The 19,926-nt window shown below is 36.4% G+C and overlaps 1 protein-coding gene across 3 annotated transcripts; it reads right to left on the reverse strand.

Moving 5' to 3' along the window:
* Positions 1 to 185: 185 nt before the first annotated feature.
* LOC109041855 (mothers against decapentaplegic homolog 4) lies at positions 186 to 16,205 on the reverse strand. 3 transcript variants are annotated; one of them, XM_019058341.2, is made up of 13 exons: positions 15,928 to 16,205; positions 15,203 to 15,333; positions 14,079 to 14,183; positions 12,809 to 12,983; positions 11,766 to 11,957; positions 10,068 to 10,196; positions 8,664 to 8,753; positions 7,969 to 8,151; positions 7,194 to 7,431; positions 6,227 to 6,395; positions 5,102 to 5,240; positions 3,082 to 3,212; positions 186 to 2,275 (listed from the first exon to the last, which is right to left on the reverse strand). In XM_019058341.2, exons 1-13 carry the CDS (start codon positions 15,947 to 15,949, stop codon positions 2,195 to 2,197), a joined length of 1,785 nt encoding a protein of 594 aa, XP_018913886.1. In that variant the 5' UTR covers positions 15,950 to 16,205; the 3' UTR covers positions 186 to 2,194. The 3 variants fall into 3 exon arrangements, with proteins under 3 accessions (XP_018913886.1, XP_018913885.1, XP_018913887.1); XM_019058340.2 differs by having other exon boundaries at positions 10,068 to 10,208; XM_019058342.2 differs by lacking the exon at positions 10,068 to 10,196.
* Positions 16,206 to 19,926: the final 3,721 nt, after the last annotated feature.

The raw sequence follows: 19,926 nt of genomic DNA on the forward strand, positions 1-19,926 counted from the left end.
TACATCTTTGTATTAATTCTCACTAGCAAGAACTGGTTATTTTCGAAAAAAGTCTGTGCTGAAAAGTTGCCAGCTGTTACAGCCAAAGCTTTCATGTCAGATTTAAAATGCACACTGAGGAGCAATCAAAAATAGTTAAATGGAATAAATAACAGGGATCTGTTGGTAAGAAACTAAAAAACAGGTAAATGGATAACTACTTTATTAAGTACAAAGTACATACAAAATTCCATAAAAAATATTGAGTTTAATAGTCAAAGATGTCTTTAAAACTATTCAAAAATTTTGAGACATCAATGTAGCTTGAGTCAGATTTTTTGAGCTTTGTTCAAGAGCGAGCCTCAAGAGAGGAGTATAACCTCTAAAGGACGATTTTAAAAGGCAACTGCAACTACACAATCCAATACAAATCAACTCATCAAAACATCATTTGAAGGTACAACTGTGCTTGGTTAAAAACTTAAAAATAATATAAAAAAGTAGGTACTTTCAGCAAGGGTACAAAATATGTTTTGTTGTCGCGACTAACTTTCAAGAGGTATGAAAAATTGCACTCTCATTAAAAATTAGATTTCCCAGTAAAATTCCAAGAAACGAATTTCTATTGTGTCCATCAGTGTAGTGTTTGGCAAACAATGCGAATAGAAAATAGATAACTCCGGATGTGGTTGAGGCAATTTAGTGGAAATATTTTCAGCGGTCAGAAAAGTTCTTTTGAAGAATTACAGACAACAATGAACTTCTCTGGTCTGAGTAGGAATTTCCACGCTCTAAAAAAGCCTCTGATGACTAAACGTTGCCTTTATGAAAATAACTCTACCAAAAATAATTTTTTGCAAGAAACATTCTTCGACAAAAAGTAAGACAGGATCTATCAAAAATTACACTTGCTGACATAAACATTTCTTAAAATATTCATTTGACAGGTACAGAATAATTTGTATAATTTGGCAAGAAATAATTTACAGCAAAGATTCAATTAAAACTAGGAACAATGCCCATTTTATGGCCACTGCTATTTTGAACTTGCTGAGACAAACATGCTTAAGAATAAAATATTGGAAACGTATCATTATTAAAAAATGAAAAATGAAGATCAAAAAGGTCATTGTCTGTTGGTAAAAGTAAGTCAAACCACAAAAAAAGATTTAACATAGTTTTAAAACTGAACCTGAGACTGAGAAAAGTTTTAGAGGCTACATTGAATTTACTTCATTGTTACTTACTAGGTTGGTAAGTTCCTCTCAGTGATTCGTTAAAATCTTGGAGCAATAGCTTGCAATGTCAATTAAAGATAGGTACAAGAGTGACACTTTGAGATGCTCAATATTTCAAAATACTTCACCACTCACTCTCACTTAAAGCTAACTTTGACTACGCTACTTGAAATCTTGCTTGATTCCCCTCCAACCTGCTTTTTCAACTATTTTCATATAATTTTAACAATCTTAATATCATAGTACGGACATTGCACTGATTAGAAAATGGTGAAACACACAATTTTAAAAATAGCAAAAGCACAGCTAAAAGAAAATTTCATTATGAAATGAAAATTAAAAAAATTAAAAATTAGAAAAAAGAAAAAACTTGTATAAAGACTGAAAGATGGATAAAATAACGAAACAAGAAATTTCAGATACTAATCATGAGGGCCGTAGTATTCTGCCTTGTAGGAAATTTAGAAAGAATCATGAGATATTTCTAGATTTTGTGCAGATAAAAAAAAAAAAAAAAAAAAAAAACCAAGAAAGGTCAGGAATCTAAATCTTATAGCATAAAGAATAAAATTTACTAGCTTACTTTGTCACTTGAAAATAATACCAAAGCTGGGATTCTGGGATAGAAATTGAAGTAAAAACAAGTCTGTCAGATGTGTTTTCGCTACATACATCTGCACCAAGTTTCTAAACTTAGATTAAATTCTAACTATGAGATGACTCAACTTTTGTCATTATGAGAGTTTGAATATACTAAAACAACCTGAGAAAAAACTTCTTCAAAAGTTACAACAATCAGGAAAACAGAAATAGTCCGAACTGGGTGAATTAACAGGAAAACTACCCACTTCACCGCGACATTAAAGCACAACAATAAACACATTCATCAGACAAGAGACAAAAATGTACACTTAAGTTGACAGGATGAGAATTTGGCCGAGAAAGCTGAATCAAATTTTCAGATAGACAAAAACATATTACTCGCTGGCACGAGGTCCATCAATTGGCATTGTGTGAAGCACCTCATCAAGTAATTGCAATGCCCGGTGCAAGTGAACCTGTGAATAAAAAAGATATTGAATAAAACAAACATTTAATACCTTAAAGGCGTCAGAGACATTTAAAGTAAAGACTTTAATTACCTAAAAAAAAGTTTAATAAGAAGATGATGTGTCAATAAAAAAACTTTAGTAAATCAATAAAAATCTTTGTAAGTGAGAGGTGAGTAATATTACTTGAAAGTATAAAACTATTTGATATCCTTTCTTTCAATATTTAATTATTGTTTTTACAGTTGAATGTAAGCCAACTTTTTATAATTTTAGTATAACTCTTTAAGGAGTCAGCTTTCAGCCTCCATCTTAAATCATTCAGTCTTAAAGTCTTAAATCATTTGGGCAAAATCGTACCCTTTGATGACAGTGTTGTGAATTTAACATCTATGTTGTTGCGCATTTTTAAAGAGGTATTTTTATAAGGTTTTGATACTGACAAAGGTCCTCTCTTAAATGCTGCTGACAATTATCTCTTCTACTACAGTTCCTCCATTAAAATTGTCTGGTACAGACTTACATAGGTCCCTTGGAAATTATGACACTTAAGTTTGTCTTTCTTTCTTCATTTTTCTTTCGATCATCTTTCAAATGCCAATAAAATACATACTGCACACCATTTCTTTTCCTTGTTCCATTCACTGTTCACTTTAAATCATTTTCTTGAATATTGTGCCAGCTTATAACAATCTGCCTAGAGTTTTCTGGTCGATACAAACTGCCTGATAATTTATACATGGCTCATGACTGACATGTATTCTTATCTTTTGAACTATCTACGATATCTTGAAAAGGCAATATATAAAACAAACCTCAATCCAACATGGAGTCTCTTTGATGCTCTGCCGTGGGTAATCAGGGCCCCATCCTTTAACAAAACTTAAACGTAAAATACACAAGCGTCTCAGATCATCAACACCGATGCCAGCAGCTGCACTTAAACCTGCAACAAGATAGACATGCTTAGTTAAAATCTAAAAAAATAATGATACTGGAAACAACAAATTTTAATGCTGGAACAGTTGTTAAGAGTTTGAGCCTCCTAAAATAGGATTACTTCAAAGAGAAAACAAGAACTAAAACTTGAACGACTGGATGTGTAATACATAGTATCCTTTACTTAGAACAGCTGAAGAAAAATGGACGTGTTGAAACTTCAAAAATTGATTGGCAGGAACTTCCTGCGGAGATAAATTAGTTAAATTCCATTCTTTTTTATCTGAAATAAGGCCTTATCTCTAAGACGTTTTCATGGGATTTTTCTCGAGTGCAAATTGCAGGAATGAAACTTCTGGGATTTTCCCCAGTTACCATCTCCTTGGGGCCTGCGACAAGTTTGTGCGGGGAGGTAAATTAGTAAAACTAAAGTGTGTAACCGAGATTAAAGTGAGAGTTGAACATGATTAATAATGAAACAAATTATTCAAGAGATAGAAACATGAACGATCGAGTGAACAACATTATCACACAATTTGCTTTCACTCCTTCTTCATCTCTCGGTTGGTCTTAGATCTCCACAAAGAGTGCAAGGACCATCATGGAATTCATATTGACTAACTCAATATTTTCCCAAACTTCACAAACGCTCACACAAACAAAATCTCACTGCAAATGAGATTCTTCCCTGGAACGAATTCCACGAACACGAAACGTTCCAGAGAGCCTGAGGGATTCTTTTATAAGACTTCTTTAAATAGTTTTCAGTGCCAGGGAAGGGGTATTGAAACTAAAGATCATTAGTTCATACAGGCTCTAGCGCTGCTTTTCCTTGCCTAACCCTCCTGGCGCAGTATGACTAGGTGTCGGACGTCTGCTCAAAACCGGACTTTTCTGAATTTTTTTATTAGGTTTTCAGAGCGCATTGGAAAAGACAAAAAAAAGCCAGAATGAATTCAACCAAAGAGCTTGTAAAATAAATTTCGGCCCGAGTAGAGGCGGCAGCTTGGGAATTTTTCCTTGTTAGGGTTGCGTAAGCCTCCGACTTAAGGGAAAAAAAATTTGAATAAATAAATTTTTTTCAGATTTATTTCAGACTTCTCCTGTTATTTCCTGGAAGATTAAGGGGGAGGACTTTAGGCTAGTCTAACATAGCTTAGAGAGGTTGGAAAGAGGGTTATCTTAGGGGTACTTTACAAGGGAGGGGGGGGGGTCAAAAAGTTAATAAAAATGTCATGTGTAGTGCGTGAACAGTCCCTGAGTATTGAAATAATTTTCAGAGAGAGGATTTCTCAGAGCGTCTAGTTTCTTTTTCATTTTAGGAAATTCTGATTTTTCCAGATTTTTTACTGCTAAATCCTGTTTCCATAATTTTTCCAAATCCTGATTTTTTGCGAAGAAAAATAAACAGACGGATGGCGAATAATTAACGGAAAATAAGCGGACAGCCAACTTTTTTAAAATCCTGAGATTTTCCTCAAATCCTGATGAAATCGGGATTAAATCCTGATTGACCTCAAATCCTGATAGAATCTGGAAAATCCTGATGTGAATCTGGATCCACCCTGTTCCTATTCAACTAACACGCTTCAAGAAAAATTTCTATCCGTGCATACCGGTGGCGAGTCTTTACAGTTGGCAACACCGTACTTCCTCAATTTCAGGTGAGGCAAGCTGCCTCACCTCCACTAAAATTTATATTTTTAATGGATTTAAATGGATAAAAAAACAGTGATGCCAACGTGCAAAATCGCTACTCATGCAGAAACTTAGTGCATAGATCTTTAGTGCAAGCTCAATTAGAACATCTTTATTGGATGGCAGAGGCAGCAATATTTCTACTATTTTGATGGGAGTAGGGCATTAAAAAAACAAAAGAGAAAGATGAGTGCTTACTAATTGCTGGCGCTATGCCTCCCACACTATGGGGTCCAGGAATATGACCGGCCACTGCCGCTGCTTGAGCAGCAGCTGCAGCTTGAGCAGTTGCAGCCTGTTGCTGCATTTGTTTGAAGCATTGTCGCAAATCGAATACCTGAAACAGAAGTTACATTCCATGAAAAATTAGGTCAGATGCATAGTGTGTAATGCGTTCATTTCTTGTGATGTACACATGTTCAATCTATAGTGATCAGTTCATTTTTTATGAAGATCATGCAAATATGTACTTTAAAGTAGAATCCCTTTATACTGGGAGTCAAGACAATGTGAATCCATTTCTGATTGGTACCCGTATTTTAGGCCTCCACAGTATCACGAACGGGAATAAAGATTACCTTTTCGCCGATTGCAACGATTATAATCTAGAATGGAACAAACCGAATGAGAGAAGGAACGGAGAAAGGAATTTGAGAATGAGCCGATTAAAGATTACAAAAAACTATCAATTTGTGTAATCTTTATTCCCCTTTGTGACTCCATGAGGGGGGGTTGTCTTGACTCTCAGTGTAGAGGGACTCTACTTTAACACTTTTTTTACTTAAAAAAAAAGTGAACAGTGAAACTAAGTTGTTAAAGTATAGCTACATCGATTTTTCGGCTTACAAACAGTTTCGTGTAAAAGTCAACCTGCCTTTAACCTGAATTGCGAATTTTTAAAAATTAAAAACTGGTCTGAGAGGAGCTTGGTATTAGACAACCCATACCAAGCTTTTTTCTTGGTTATTTCGGACGAAGTCTGCGACTGCAGAAACTAATGAGGAATCTACTCCAAGGAATCAGGATTTCACCATCCCAACCCCCCCCCCCTCCCCTCCTTTAGAGGATATTAGGGGTTTCTGTCTTTGAAAATGGAGGTTTCCATCACGATTTTGAAAGCAGGTTACAAAATTAACATAAAACGCCTGAGAGAGTATCTTTTAGCAGAGAGCCAAAGACTAAATCTGAAGAAAGAGCAAATGAGAGGACACATCTTGGCACATAATTATAAAGCTGCTCTTAGCACAAAGAAAAAGGCTAAACACTGTGATGATAAGAGGATGAACACTTTTAATTAGTTGCCATCTCTCCTTATATCGATACCTTGATGTGAGCAGAGGGGTAGATTTTATGGACGGCATCACCAGGAGCCCTGCCTGCTTCCCGGTCTAAATAATATGACTGAACAAACACAGAGTGGTCACTTAAACATTTGAGCCAGACATCCCCTTCGCCGCGAATTTCAAGTTCAACTCCTTTTCCGATGTGTAACCTGTAAAAATTCCAATATTATGCATCACTTGTCATTGAGGAAATTCGAGATTCATGAAAATTTGTTTGCAAAATGGAGAAGAGGAGGAAACTGAAATTAAACTTTAAAAATTTACAAAAGAAGTTTCAAATTGTGAGAGGATGAATTTACCTTTCACTTTGATTCCACAAATAAAGTAGCCAATTCCATGAATAAGTTGGTTGAGAATTTTATTAAAAATTTAAAAATACCTTGCAATGTATTCTCTCTGCAAAATGCTGAATGAGAGACACAATTCAATGTATCCGCTGTGATAGTATGGGTACTCATCATTTTATACAACAGTTTGAAGCTCCAATATTTCTGCTTCTCCCTCAATTCTGAATAGAAAATTACTAGACGTTCTTGTGCGAAATTTCCATTACATTTTTGAGACGGAGGGAAAAAATAAATAATAAAAAAAAAATCAAGCAACATTGACGGTTAGTCATCCTTCAACAAAGTAAAACAGGTATTACAAAGACTCAGCAACCACAGAAACTGAAATATATGGTTTTGAAGTTTAGAGGATCAATGTAGAATTAGAGGATAACGATGCACCAATAGAGGAGAATCATAACTTTAAAATGATTTGGTGTGACTGAAATCTTAATGTCTGATTGATAAAAAATTTTACCAATCAAAGACCTGATAGTCATGTAAGTTAAGCCAAGCAGTTTTAAGGCTTGCTTTAATAAAAAGTCGGTTGAGAGTTGTATGCAAATTTTGTTGAGTCCATTTGATAAAAGTTGTTATTCGTTCAAAGCTTGAAACTCTTACCTTGCTTTTTCACTTTGTTCAGTTCGATGTACATTGCTGAGCGCTCCGAGGCAAAATCGATTACTACTTGACGGATCAACATAGCCATCGATAGTTACATTTGGGCATGAGGAAGGAACCTTGAACATTTCCCCTACTTGAGCGTCTAACTCAAAATATGCAACTGAACACCAGTATTCAGGAGCAGGTTGACTAGATAAAAGACCACCAGCACTAACAGCAATATCTGAGTGAGCCCCTGAAAGAATTTAAGTCAGTGATTTGCGTGAAGAAAAAAAAAATCTTAGATAAGTCTAAGAGAAATGAAGCAGCTTAGAAGTTCCAATAGAGATGGAGACTGTATAAATAACACTCATTTATCCTTCTTTTTTAATGTGAGACCACCATATGAGTTTTATACATGCAGCATTGAACAAATGGCTTGTTCATAAAACTGAACGGAAAAAAATTTGGTTTCAGAAGAAGTGATCAAAATCTTAGGCATGTCTTAACTTTTTTCCTCGTTATTTACATACCTAAATCCATAAATGAAAGTATTTTTTCTCCATTTCACACTAATTTTAGGTAAGAAGTCCGTTTTTTGGAGGATTCTGTTTTTCGATAAGTACAGTTTTTCCATATTATTTTTCTCAACCTTAGCACTAAAAAGTACTCAGTGAAACAGTTCAGGCCACATTTTATAGTGATTTTTTTTCCTTGTTACTTTCCAAATTTATGAACACTGTCCTCGGATATTACTTTCCAGTGACCATTATTAAAGACAAATTTGACTTACAAAATGAAGGTTGTACTGAGGCGCTATATGTGAGAGTACTTGAGCCACTCCAGGTTCCCTGTGGAGTGTTGTGTTGTGTTTTAGATTGCTGCAAGTCTGCGTTTTTCTCTGGCAGATGATTTGGACCACTGTTACTTGCTGCTATGCCATTTGTAAGGCCTGGAGCTGGTGGCTGAGTCCTCACTGGAAAAAAAAGTTCTTTAGGGTGGATTTTTGGTGCGACAAAACCGACAACATTTTTTAGGCCTTAACTCGCAATTTTTCTTCAGAAATGATATGTTGCTTGCCACAATTTTGGAATTTTGGATTGAGGCCCTTTGAGGCACAGGTTAAATTTGTTTTTTCTTCTGGGAGGCTTATTTAGAGACTACAAAGAAACTTTTCAGGGGTAGAAAAACTTCAATTTCGCAAAACTCAAGAATAAGATACACCCTAACGCGCTGGTCAAAAAATACCTTTTTTGTGGTTGTTGTAAGGTCCACTTTTTAATGTCCTCCGTTACTTCTTAAACGCAGTCTTGAAATGATCGTCACTCCAGATCAAATTCTGTGAACAAGCTGATTCTCAATTCCTAACTCAAGCTGATGTGATAGAGGGTGGCTCATTTTTTGAGGTTTCAGGAGTTTCGAGAATAAAATGTAGAATGCAAAGCATTAAGTGGTTTGATATAAGTATGAAAGATAAGACAGACTTACAATCTACTTCGGATCCAAAGTAAGATGTAGAGGACTGCGGCTGAGGAGAAACATGCGCAGATTTCGATTGTGTGCTTGAAGAACTAGATCCTGAAAAATGAGATTTGTGGTTAATTTGATGACAATCTATCGATATAAGGCTCCAACAAAATACACAAATTATGAGACTGACAACATTTTGGCTTACAAAAACTTAAAAAGGAAAAATAGTTGCATCAGACAAACTGTTTTAATCATCGGCAGTTCTCAAAACAATTTCTCGACTCGGCAGAAAATTTTGTATTTTTATATTAATTTTATTAGTTGTTTTTCTCGTTGACCAAAACAATCCATCCTTCGAGTTAAAAATGAAATGAGTACTCTACATGCAAAAACATAAACAAGCTAAAGGAAAAAGAATTTGGTACTTTACAGCATAATTTATTTTCCCTGTTGTCTGATTAGCAAAATTTATTACAGCACACCATAGCAAAAATAAAGATCAGGAAGTTGATCCTTTACTTGCTGAAGAACATACATAATTGCTAGCTAAGAGTCGACGGAGTAAGAGGTTTGAGCTTGCCATACCGGGCATTTCGAGAGGAAGAAGGAGGGTCAAGCCAAGTCTTGGGTGTGTAGGCCTTCTTTGGAAAAAAAAAATAATTTTCTTCGGTAAATAGAATTTTTTTTGACCTAGATCCAGTATCTGATTGAACACACTTTGGAGTAACATCAGATAACTTTGATTACATAATTTAACTAATGTTATGTTCCATTCGATAGATGCTCTTACCATTGACCCACATTGTTACCATAAAAAAATTTATCAGTTCCAACAGTGATTGTTGAAAAAATTACTTTGGTTTCGTAAATTGTTCAATTTCAGTTTTCAAAATAATCTAAGCTCAAAAATGAAAAGTGATTTCATTTTACCTCTTGTAGCGATCTGAGTCCAGCCGGATAAAATGAAAGGATCAGCTTAACCATACAACATTAGGAAGTATTTATGATGAAACTTTCCATCAGGGAGAAAATGCATAGGAAAAGCCTTGCATTCTTTTACGGGAGTTTAGAGAAGCAAAAACACCTTCGCAACAACATAGTTGAAGTTAAATTTTCTTAAACTTTGGTTGAAGCTCTCGCATGTTATGATTTCTTTTCATTCTTTTAAAAAACTGAGGCATTTACATTCAGTTATTGACTACAATGGGGATTCACTTACGCAAACATTATAAAATTTAACCTGCTTTTACTCAATTGTTTGATCGTTGTTCCCTATGCCGAAAAAAAATGGTAGCCCAACATTCATGGGTCATTCAAAGTCTTCAGTTTTTTTTGTGTCATTGTGCGTGAAAGAAGGAGTACATCACAATGCTTACTAGAGAGAGTACTAGAGCTTACTAAGAAGTACATCACAATGCTTACTATGAACATGATGAGAAACAGGAGAAGGTAGCCATGTTGTGCGCTGACAAAGATCCATTGAAACAGGATTGGATGGTACTGGTAATGCCGAATTTGGCATAGGGGTAGGCACTTTCGCAGGAGGCTCCGCTAAAATTGGGCCTAAACATTCATTACTTCTACAATCTCATGCAAACAGCATAACACACGGAGGCATATACGAAATGAAAAAGAAAAAGTTGCAACAAGACTACAGTCACATAAAAATAATCATAATTTAATCTCATCTTTCAGAGTTGCTTTTCTTTTTCACGATAACTACAGAAAATGAATGATGGTAAGCTTTAAAGGTATTTGAATGCAATGATGAAAAATAAAAGTGATAATAGTTAATGGTAAATGGTATAAGTATGTATGAAAAATGATAATTATTGACATTATTTCTTTCCTATTGTTTGCCTCACCGTTTAAGTTCCCCAAAATCTGAAAAGGTCAGGCAGTACTAACATCTGTGATAGTGTAACGATAAATATAGGCTCAGACAAAATTTAGCTCATCATTAGAGTTCCTTAAAACATCCTCCTATTTCAGCAATTATACTTTGCTTGAAGAAGCAAACATTTTTTTTCTTATTTTTCAGTTACCTGAAGCATCAAAATGATGATTTTAAATTTTCTTCGAACTCAATCCATAAATTGAAAGAGATAATTTCATGAATGTTACCGTACAAATATATGTACCTAGCAATGATTGAGTATTGAAAAATTTCTAGATCTTTCAGAAAGAGGGGCAAAATAACGAAAACCTTCAGAAAAGCAAAAAGCAAATAATAAACGAGCAGATAAGAAGCGAATTTACGACTCGAGGATGTTTATGACATTATTTATAATGACTAACAGAGTTTTGGAAATGATATGTTCACTCTGACCCTCCAGGATTAGAGGCTATTTTTCAAAAAGGAAAAAATGAAGAAATCAGAGCTAATTTGTACAGACTAACTCAAATTGGTGACAAAGCATCCAAGTGACAAATCTATTTAGCCGATGGCAAGCGTTACTGAGAAAACTGTTGACGGAGTGTCAAATTGTATAAATCAGATGTTGAACACGAGCTATATGAATTCATGAAGACAACCTTTGAGATCGAAGTAACTTGAGTCACTGGTTTGACTTTTTCTTAAGGTCAGGAACCGGTGAGAATCTTCAGAAATCTTGTTCAGTGACCGAAGCAATAGGGCAAAAATTATGATTTGCACTGTTGCCAAGATTGTCAGAGCTGATCAGCATTTATCCCTGTCATTCCAAATGATACATTTTTGCTTTCTCCTATTCCTTTCAAGTAAAAAGCTAAAAAGCCTAGAGGGTCAAATTGAACTGATGTCACTTTCAAAATTCAGTAAAAATCCGTTAATATTTGACCTGCAGAGCTTCACTGGATCCTGTTTTGCAAGAAAGGACCAAAACTTTAAATACATATGAACTGAAATTTGATAGCTCTCAAAAACAGAAATTATCATTAGTCTTTGAACACCCTCTGTAGAAACAAAGATTCTTGCTTTCTCTCCTAAAAATTCAGTTGACTTTCCTAACACATACCACTTTATTGGATAGTCTGTCTCATGCTGCCATCTAAATTGAATCTAGAACTTACAAAATACAAATCTAATCTACAATCAAACTTTAGGCAGCAAAAACTAAAATAAATGCGAAACCTTGTTACCTGGTGGGAGCTGAACTTGTTGCGTGTATGAGGCAGAAGTTGTTGGATGGTGTTTAATTGTGGGAGTATCAGCATCGATATCCATTGAGTTTGATGCAACAGCAACTGTGGCAGGAGGAGTGCTTGAACCTGCACTGTATTCATCTTTAAGTCTCCCTGCATTGCTGCCGTAAAGACTTAACCCTGCTATATCTGATGGAATGAAAACAAAGTTACATTCAATGAAAAATAATGTAGAGAAATAATGGAACACCAATTGTGAAAACATTTAAAGTGCACGTCTCGTAACGATCTAAAATCAGTTGAAGGGGTACAACAAATTCCAGAACATCAACAAATTTCTTGCGATCAAGCAGTTTTGCCTCGCCCGAAGCCTCATTTGATAGGCAGAGTAGGGTCCAACTTTAAAAAAAAACAAGCTTGCTTTTTTTAAATGATGAGCAAAAAAACAATTTACACTTTTGCTCACGTTTAAAAATTGCCTTTTGGCTCTCTATTTACTTTACACTTTCCGCAATCTACCAATCACAAAATTGGGCATTTATTACTTTCTGCTCAGTTAGTTAGAAATTAAGACATGCAGAAAATGTACATTTATAACTTTCAAGACTGAGGTAATCATGGAGTAGATGTGGGTGAAAAAAAGTTCCATAATCTGAGCAATTCGGTATAAGAATTTAGGATTTCATTAAACCAAGGATTGTCAGAGCAGAAGTTTATTTGAGATGCATCAGTAATTCTTAGGAGTGTAAACATTATTAAAATCATGTCACTACGCATAGTAATAAAGAAAACGAAAAAGATCGATTAGGATGAAAAAAGAGGAAGTTATATATATGTATATGTATATTATAAAAGAAAATTGTGAAAGGAATATGATCAAATGGTAAGGAGGAATACATTGAGAAAGACACTCAACACCCCATAATTAGCATTAACCGTTCTAATAATAACGAAGATAGATCTTTGTTCCTCTCTCACGTAAATCCCGCCTTGAAAGGAAAACAGAGGACATTAAATAATTAAATAATAAGCTGTCTTACCAATGCTTGGAGAGACAACGCGTTCATAATGGTAAGGATTGACGCAAACCGAATCACATTTCAGATCAAAGGCGTACTGACAAAATTTTAGGTGCTTTAATTCATTTTTGTGGAGATCTGGCCATCTCCATATCCGAGCATAAATCACGTGAGGAAAGCCTTTCCTCCCAGCCACCTGGAATTACAGATAAGTGTTACTGCATCATTTGAATTTGATCGATAAGATCGCATTCAATTTTCATTAAAAGGGATTTGGGTTTTAGTGATTCTTTAAAAAAAAATCTAACGAAGTTGACTAAATGAAATTATTGGTTGACTAATAAATCATTTTAGCCACTTAAAAATCACTCTTATTCGGTGACCAAACTGCTTCAAAAGACAATTCAAACTAATTACTTATAGTTTAAAAAATTTTAAGTACAAGATGGTTTGCTCGTTTTCTTTTTTGCTCACCTCAATTAGAAGGTTACTCTCCTGTATTTCCCTCAATCCAAAACCGTTTAAATTTTCATAGCCCTCTTACAAATTACAACACAAGCACTTCAGGTTTTCATTTAAAACTATTTCTGTGCAAAGATGAAGTACTTGTGGCTGTTACTGGTCCAATTATTGAGGGGTGCCTGAGGCAGGTGTATTTACCTTCACACCATGATCGGAACTCGTGCCCTCTCCTAAGATCTAACTAATTGCACTTTAGGCTGTTCAGCTCTAGGTTAAGATAGCCATGGCGTGCACCATGACCCAGGTTAGGAATGGAAGATCATGCAAAACAACCCCACACTTACAATCTTTTTTCATACCGCTTGGGACTATATTCAAATTGAATGTACTTTTAAAGGAATAAAAGATTTGAAAACTAATGATTCAAGAAGAAAGTGACCGATCAAATCAAGATTCAACTTTAATGAAAAAGGGGGTTAAACCTATTTCGGAGAATTTGGCTCCAACATTGGGTTAGATCCAGGTAATTCGGCTCTTTACATAAACAAATTGGCACACACTCTATCAGAATTTAATTTAAGTTATAGTCAAAATTATTTCTGTCAGATAGCGCCAGATGCCTTCCTTCATATTGATCTCCACCTCAACGCAATCGCATAAAAGACACAGCGAGATCTGAACCTGAGAAAACTCAGGAGTAGGCTTTGAAAGTCGGCGAGCCGAGCCCAAGTATAATCGGGTGTAGAGTCGAACAGGTTAAAAAAATTGAAATGCCAGAATCTCGGAGAGAGAAAAATTGAAATTAAATATTTAATTTTTTTTTGAGTACCTGGAGCCTTCCATCGAGAGTCCTTTGAATGGTAACGCACTTGCTCGGGTGCAGCCCACTAGTAGTGATGGCAGTGATGAGATTATCCAGTTCATCCCGTTTTTCCTAGTAAGAGATAGAGAATGCAAAATTAACGACAAATGCTTTATGCACAGTACAAATGAAACTTGACACAATGTCCTGCACACAAACCTATCATTCTTAAAAGCAGTGGGATAAAGGAAGTATTAAAGGCGAAACACCCTCACTATCAAGCGGTCTGCTCATGCTTTTTTTTTAAATTTGAATTTATTTGCCGAAACTTGTCAGAGCAACACTAGGAAAAGAGTGCCAAACCGGTTTCACATCTCCCCCTGATTGTACCAACAAATCAACGTTGAAACTCCCAAACCACGTTTCTCAGTTTGCGACATTGCAGAATTCCAGTCGCACTTTATTTTTTTAATGTAAAACTATTCAACGTCAATTTTTTGACACTTCTATGAAACTTCTACGATATTTTTTTCTGTGCGAGGGAAATGCAGTGAAAGCTGCAAGGATTGATATGGATTTGTTCCACTTGAAAGAAATAAAATGGGAGCGAAGATTTTTAAACATTGCAAACGAGATACAAGGTTTGGGAGTTCCACCAACAAAATGTTCTGTCTTTGCACTCATGGTAACTCATAATTAACCCATTAGCCTCATTTGACGAGTATAATTGTCAGCGTGCGCGTGGGACATATATCAATTGACGAGTTAATTCAAAGCATCTATCGGCGTTGCTATGCGATTTTTTTGGCAGTGTTTTTTTCACTTTTCCGATGATGGCATCTCAAGCGTCGGAACGCCGAAAATGGCGCGAATTAACTAGTCAGCTGAGATAATGTCCTAGGCGCCCGCTGACAAGTAAACTGGTCATGTGAGGCAAATGGGTTAAAGAGGCAACAATCAAAGATATCCCTGCTACCAGCATTCAGAAGTAAGTCCGCTTCGGAAAAAAGCCTTTGGCAATAATTCTCTCAGCCTTGAATTTAGTTGATCTTGATATTAGGTGCTATGATGAAGACTATGCCTTGCTACAGCTGACTTGTGGAAGAGAATAACACTTCAACAATAGAACGAACAATAGAAATGAGACGAACCTTCAGTTTCTTCACCAAACTTTCTATAGCTCGTTTTGCAAAACTTTCTGTCTCCCATCCATTGCGGTGACACATCAAACTGTGAACAATACTGAGGCAGGCATCTGCAGATGTTGGTGCGCCGCTAAGAACTGAAAGAAAAATTAAAATTACTGTGCTATTATCAAAATGAAAGGCAGTAAATCGGAAGGGATCTTTCACAACGACCATAGATAAATACAATTGTTGGATACATTGTGTGAATGTGGGCTGTTACAGCTTAATATGTAAATAAAAAAGTAAAGTTTGGAATAAGTTTCGTTGCAACCTAGCTGGACTGACAGAACAGACCATGCACTGAGCTGCCGTAATATTGAAACAATAAAAGTGTAAAAGTTAGGTTCCAGCATGATTCATTCCCTAAACTACTGCAAAAATTCACACTGCCTGGATCGATTCATAAATTGGGGAACGCAAGATCTCCATATGAAGATAAGAATTGAGTACCCTATCCAATTAAAATTGATGTAATAATTGCATAGAGATGAACTCAATTTTCTGATGAAGGAGCTTTGGTTGAGAGGATGATCGATAGAACTCACTCTCCGTTTATCCGGAAAGTTATGGTGCAGGGTGAGTGATGTAAAACTGTGACTCTTCAAACCAATCAGGTTAAAGGAAAATGTGCCGAAACATTAAAAAAATAGTTAAACTTAAGATTACACAAAGATAATAAACACACAAACCTGAAAAACCATCTTTATTCATGATGGCACATTTCAAAATATAAACAAAGTCGTTAAGTTACCCGAGCGTACATTCACACGAATGAGATGCTACTCTATTGCTAGAAACTTCAAAAAAAAATTGACGATTGAGTAAAATATCGAGGAAAATGCGATCCGGGGCTTTATTTATCACTGGAGAGAGGAACAGATGCAAAACTAAAACGAGATTTTGGAAGCCAGGCAATCGGGCAAATTTAGAATTCTGATATAGGAGGCCATCTTGCATGTTTACAAATTGATATTCAGTGTTACCAACCGAGAGCGCGCTTGCGTAGATGCGCTATTAGAAACATGGCTTTTGCATTTGACGCTATTTCCCACATAGGTACTGAACATAATATTTTCTCTCTAATATTTATTGATTACAGATGTGTGTCGCAAAAACGCCTTATTTCTTCGGTATATAAACAAATCATACTTGACCCCACTTTGTTGCACTTTGTAGACATCCAGTAGATGGGGGAAGGGAAGACGAGAGTGGAAGAGGGGGGAGGGGAGAGCGGGGAAGGGATGCAAAATTTCATGATACTTTACAAAATAAAAGTTAAAAAATTTCATAATTACACAAATTTCAAGGAATTATTTGAAACTTCTGAGATGGGCTCAGTGTGCCATTAAATGGACTGCGTTTTGCAATTTGGCACAATAAATTCTGGCCCGGTTTAAAAACAACGTATGTGCCATTAGTTCCCCTATGCACATAAGTGTTTTTTTCAGATGAGCCAGAATTATGCGCCGGAGTTGGGATAGTTGCGCGCTTGATTTCTGCTTTAAACGATGCGAGCATAATAGCGTCTATGCATGTATAAACGTCAATAATTTGAGACAGGTGAAAATCTAAGATTTTTCCCACCAAACCAATTACCTATTTTGAGTCCGAATGGTTGCGCACCTTTTTTCTGCATTTAACGATGCATAAGGCTTCATAAACGACATAATATGATATAGGCGGAAAAATAAGATTTTCCTTCAGTTCCGTTATCGGAATAATCGTTTTGCATAGTTCATATTATTTTGTTTCCATTTCTAACCACTTGTTTAATTATAATCCTCCTGTAAAAACCACCCATTTGCTAAATACAATTCTAGCTGAAGCGCACTTAAGCGCATTCATGACTGCAAAAATGCTAACGGAAATCGAAAAGGCCAGCGCGCATGAAGGCTATTTCAATTGTAATCTTCCGTCGCATTTCTAAGGCGCAATGATACAACTATTTGAACTTCTCCGGAATGTGTGAGATATCACGCCGCATTTGAAGGCGTTTTCAAATCAGCCAAGTTCCGATACCCGGATTATCGTTTTGCATAGTTCATATTCTTTTGTTTTCATTTCTAACCACTTGTTTATTTATAATCCTCCTATAAAAATTACCCATTTGCTATATACAATTCTAGGTGGAGCGCACTTCAGCTATGCATTCACCACTGCAAAACTGTCAAAGGAAATCGACAAGCCCAGCGTGTATGAAGGCAGGCCCGGCACAAGGCGGGGATACTGGGCACCTGGTGCCGGGTCCCGGGCCCTGGAGGGGGCCCGTGTTACCCGTGAAAACCCACTACGAATTCACAATCAACCCTTGTTTCGCAGGAAAAGTTAAAAATTTATCCTAAAAATTACGTAAAAGGTGAATCGATTTTTAGAAACACGCTGGGGCACTGTAGAATTCTTCTTAAATTTTCAAAGAAATATACTTCTTGGAAAATTTCTATCTATTTTCAAGATTTTCAGTACAGAGGGATATTTTTAGTAACTGCGTTTCATTTTCTTCCGTCGTCAGATGCTAAGAGTCTCCAGTCCGGGCATCCTCGACTTCAATGGCTCATGGCTCATCTCCCTTGCCATAGAGAAACGAAGGGGGAGTCCAGGGGGCCTGGCCCTCTTAAAACTGAAAATAGTATCATGAAGTAGTAGTAGTTCCTGCGTATTTGCGTTTATTGCGTTTCCTGCGTATTTGCGTTTATTGCGTTTCCTGCGTATTTGCGTTTTTTGCGTTTCCTGCGTATTTGCGTTTATTGCGTTTCCTGCGTATTTGCGTTTATTGCGTTTCCTGCGTATTTGCGTTTATTGCGTTTCCTGCGTATTTGCGTTTATTGCGTTTCCTGCGTATTTGCGTTTATTGCGTTTCCTGCGTATTTGCGTTTATTGCGTTTCCTGCGTATTTGCGTTTATTGCGTTTCCTGCGTATTTGCGTTTATTGCGTTTCCTGCGTATTTGCGTTTATTGCGTTTCCTGCGTATTTGCGTTTATTGCGTTTCCTGCGTATTTGCGTTTATTGCGTTTCCTGCGTATTTGCGTTTATTGCGTTTCCTGCGTATTTGCGTTTATTGCGTTTCCTGCGTATTTGCGTTTATTGCGTTTCCTGCGTATTTGCGTTTTTTGCGTTTCCTGCGTATTTGCGTTTATTGCGTTTCCTGCGTATTTGCGTTTATTGCGTTTCCTGCGTATTTGCGTTTAGTGCGTTTGGTGAGCATTTTTATACCGATAAATTTTACATTTTTTTTTTTTTTTTAACAAACGTGCTCTCTGCATAGATTTATGGTTTTAAATTGACCCTGTCAATCAGAATTTCTTGATTTTTCAGTATCATGTTTTTGGTGCTAAGACGTCGGTTCATCGAAAAAAAAAAGTGGGAAAAGGATGAATGATTTTAGCACAAAAACAAAGGAGAGATCGGAAAATTTTCGATAATATAGCTTGTAGATTCAAAAAATTTGTGTACTGTCCTTGATACCTATGTGCGTTTATTCGTGGCGAATCATGATTTTCATGCAACTTTTCCGCAATAAATTATTTCAATAAACCCAGATCACGAAGAACAATAGAAAATGTCTTTACTTGAAGTGGCAAACAATATGTTTCATGCTCTGCAAAATTGTAGTGAAAAATCAACTGATTCTGTAGCTGTACAGAAATTTTCACGATTTTTATTTTCAAAATCTTGAAACAATGTATGACACTGACACAGAGAAATTCATGTGAATACAACACCTGTATTTGCGAAGAAAAACAACCCCCCCCCCCCCAAAAAAAAAAAAAAATAAAAATTTTCCAGGTGTTTTGAATGCAACAATTCGCAAGTATTTTGTGCTGAAAGTAGAGAAAAAAAACATAATTATTCCGCAGAAATTGATGGAAAAATTCTTTTAGAAGCTTCAAAATGCGTCCGATTAGTCGTATAAATTCTAAAATTTCTTGGGGGATGCCCCTCGGACCCCCCCCCCCCCCCCGTGCTTGGGGCCCGGACCTTAAAACATGTACCAGGGCCCGAGATGGGATGTGGCGGGCCTGACCATGACCGTGGTTGAATTGGCATTTTTTCATTGTAAAATCTACATTGAAACATATCTGTCACTTTTTTCAAACTACAAAATTGTTAAATGAGCAATTCCACCTTTTCCGTGTAGATACAAGATGTTTTAGTTACAGAGCTAGTAGCTATAACTTGGGGAGAACAAAGCACTAAGAATGAAATTGTGAATAACAGGTAAAGCTTTTACTTTTAAAACTGAAAGTTCCGAGTTTTTTCAATTCAAACAGATTTTTTCTTCTTTTTATTCGTGTGATTTCCTGCGAATTTCTGCGAACCCACACGATCTCCCCCCCCCCCCCCTCCTTCCCCTCGTCCCATTTACCACCGATTCCTTCCGAATTCGTTTCCGATTCTACTGTGCTGCAGCGGCGAAGTTTAGCGCACAACAGCTTGTTTTTCGCGAGTTCAATCCGATGCTGTGCGACGAAATTTCGAAAAATCGCCAAGCAGAGAAATCAGGATTTTTTTTCTTTGGGGGAGGGGGGCAATTTTAGGGGCCAAGTTGGTGCTAAGCCTTCATTTTTTTGGCGCATTTGGCGCCTTGACACCTGTCCCTGGTAAAAATGGCAAGTGCTCAGATCAGTAGCACTTGCCTTTGGAACAGACCTAAGCACTGATGTCAGTGCTGCCGGGCGCTGATCTGCTA

This window comes from Bemisia tabaci, chromosome 2 (genome assembly GCF_918797505.1).
Source record: "Bemisia tabaci chromosome 2, PGI_BMITA_v3".
Classification (NCBI taxonomy): Eukaryota; Metazoa; Arthropoda; class Insecta; order Hemiptera; family Aleyrodidae; genus Bemisia; species Bemisia tabaci.

Excerpts from the sequence above, each read along its gene's own strand:
- LOC109041855 (XM_019058340.2), bottom strand. The coding sequence starts at position 15,949 with ATGAATAAAGATGGTTTTTCAG. Across the intron at positions 10,209-11,765 it reads ACAAGTTCAGCTCCCACCAG|GCCCAATTTTAGCGGAGCCT; the intron begins GTAACAAGGTTT and ends ATGAATGTTTAG. Across the intron at positions 2,276-3,081 it reads AGACTCCATGTTGGATTGAG|GTTCACTTGCACCGGGCATT; the intron begins GTTTGTTTTATA and ends TTTTATTCACAG.